Here is a 2,494-nt window from a genome sequence, read left to right as displayed (position 1 = left end):
ACACTGTATTTGATTTAAAGGATACTTTCTTCTGCCTACAACTGCATCCTGTGAGTCAATCTCTGTTTGCCTTTGAATGGAAGGAACCAGATCTTGGGCTCTCAGGCCAATTAACTTGGACCAGGCTTCCCCAAGGGTTCAAGAACAGCCCAACCCTCTTTGACGAGGCTTTGCATCAAGATCTGGCAGATTTCAGGGTGCAGCATCCTGCCCTGTTACTGCTTCAATATGTCTAATGCTGGCGGCAGCATCAGAAGAGGAGTGCAGGAGGGCACAGAAGCCCTCTTGCAGACACTAGGACAACTAGGATATCAGGCATCCACAAAGAAGGCCCAAATATGCCAAAAAGAGGTCATCTACCTAGGCTATCAATTAAGGGATGGACAGAGATGGCTGACTGAGGCACGTAAACAGACTATTACTGACATCCCTGCCCCTAAAAATCCCCGCCAGCTGCGGGAGTTTCTGGGGACTGCAGGGTTCTGCCGCCTCTGGATTCCAGGGTTTGCGGAGATGGCTGCACCCCTATACCCTCTCACCAAACAAGGGACTCTGTTTAATTGGGGAGAGGAACAACAGAAGGCATTCCAGGATATTAAAAAGGCCTTGCTGGCCTCCCCCAGCGTTGGGCCTCCCTGATACCACCAAACCCTTCAAATTTTTTGTGGACAAATGGCAGGGCTATGCTAAAGGAGTACTCACACTCAGAGACTGGGCCCCTGGAAGCGTCCAATAGCTTACTTATCCAAGAAACTTGATCCAGTAGCGTCGGGCTGGCCACCCTGCTTGCGAATGATAGAAGCCATTGCAGTCCTTGTCAAGGATGCCGGCAAATTAACTCTGGGTCAGCCTTTAACTATCCTAGCACCCCATGCAGTAGAAGCCTTGATTAGACAACCTCCAGACCGCTGGCTCTCCAATGCCCGCATGACTCATTACCAGGCCATGCTCCTGGATGCGGACCGAGTCCAATTCAGTCCAGTGGTTGCACTTAACCCTGCCACTCTGCTCCCCCTGCTGGGAAAGCCAGAACTGCATGACTGTCTCCAGATCCTTGCAGAAATGCAGGGGACCAGACCGGACCTGAGGGATCAACCCCTCCGAGATGTAGACTACACCTGGTACACGGATGGCAGCAGCATCCTGGTGAACGGGGAGCGGAAGGTGGGAGCAGCCATGACCACAGAGACTGAGGTAGTCTGGGCAAAAGCCCTTCCGGCAGGCACCTCAGCCCAGAGAGCTGAGCTCATCGCGCTAACCCAGGCCCTTCAGATGGCAGAAGGTAAGAGACTGAACGTCTATACAGATAGCCAATACACCTTTGCCACTGCCCATATACATGGGGAAATTTACCAGAGGCGAGGACTATTAACTTCAGAAGGAAAAGAAATTAAAAACAAGGCTGAGATCCTGGCACTGCTAAAAGCCTTGTTTCTGCCTCAGAAATTGAGCATTATGCATTGCCCTGGCCATCAAAGAGGCAATAGCCCGGAGGCAAAAGGGAACCGACTAGCAGACACAGCTGCAAGGGAGGCTGCCCTAAACTCCCTCATCACCACCCGAGCCCTTCCTTTGACGTGCCCAGGGGAGAATCAGGAACTCAGACGCTCCCTGTCATATAGCCAAGAGGACATAAATCTCCTAAAGAAAATGGGGGCCACTTATGACCCCAAAAAGGGACATTGGATTTTCAAAGGAACAATCGTTAGACCCATGAGACAAACCTACGAACTGATAGACTGTTTACATAAACTAACCCATCTGAGCCCCAAAAAGATGAAGACTCTCCTAGAATGCCAGGAGATGGGACAATACCTCCTAAATAGAGACGGGGCCATACAAAAAGTAACTGATGAATGCAAAGCCTGCGCCCAGGTAAATGCAGGCAGGACTAAGCTCGAACCAGGGATCTGAGTTCGAGGACACCATCCCGGTACCCATTGGGAAATCGATTTCACAGAGGTAAAGCCTGGATTATATGGAAACAGATACCTACTGGTGTTCATAGACACCTTCTCTGGATGGGTAGAAGCTTTCCCCACAAAACATGAAATGGCAAAGACTGTGACCAAGAAACTCTTGGAAGAAATCTTCCCCAGGTATGGGATGCCCCAGATCCTGGGTACTGACAATGGGCCCACCTTCGTCTCCCAGGTAAGTCAGTTGGTGGCTAAGCTTTTGGGCATTGATTGGAAATTACATTGTGCATACAGACACCAAAGTTCAGGACAGGTAGAGTGCATGAATAGAACAATTAAGGAGACTTTGTCTAAATTAACGCTTGCAACTGTCTCTAGAGACTGGGTGCTCCTCCTGCCTTTAGCCTTATACAGGGCCCGAAACACACCGGGCCCACATGGACTCACCCCATTTGAAATATTATATGGGGCCCCGCCCCCATTTATAAATTTCTTGGATTCCAACATTGCTGATTTTGCTAATAGTCATTCTCTGGAAGCTCATTTGCAGGCATTACAGATTGTCCAGAGAGAAG

General features: G+C 49.8%; 1 protein-coding gene across 1 annotated transcript; it reads left to right on the top strand.

Annotated features, from left to right (window-relative positions):
• The first annotated feature begins 228 nt into the window (after nt 1–228).
• Nucleotides 229–639, top strand: LOC127214755 (uncharacterized). Its single transcript, XM_051175037.1, has one exon. It carries the CDS (start codon nt 229–231, stop codon nt 637–639), a length of 411 nt encoding a protein of 136 aa, XP_051030994.1.
• Nucleotides 640–2,494: the final 1,855 nt, after the last annotated feature.

The sequence above is a fragment of the Phodopus roborovskii genome, unplaced genomic scaffold, assembly GCF_943737965.1.
Source record: "Phodopus roborovskii unplaced genomic scaffold, PHOROB, whole genome shotgun sequence".
Lineage (NCBI taxonomy): Eukaryota > Metazoa > Chordata > Mammalia > Rodentia > Cricetidae > Phodopus > Phodopus roborovskii.
This window is presented reverse-complemented; position numbering and strand designations above follow the sequence as displayed.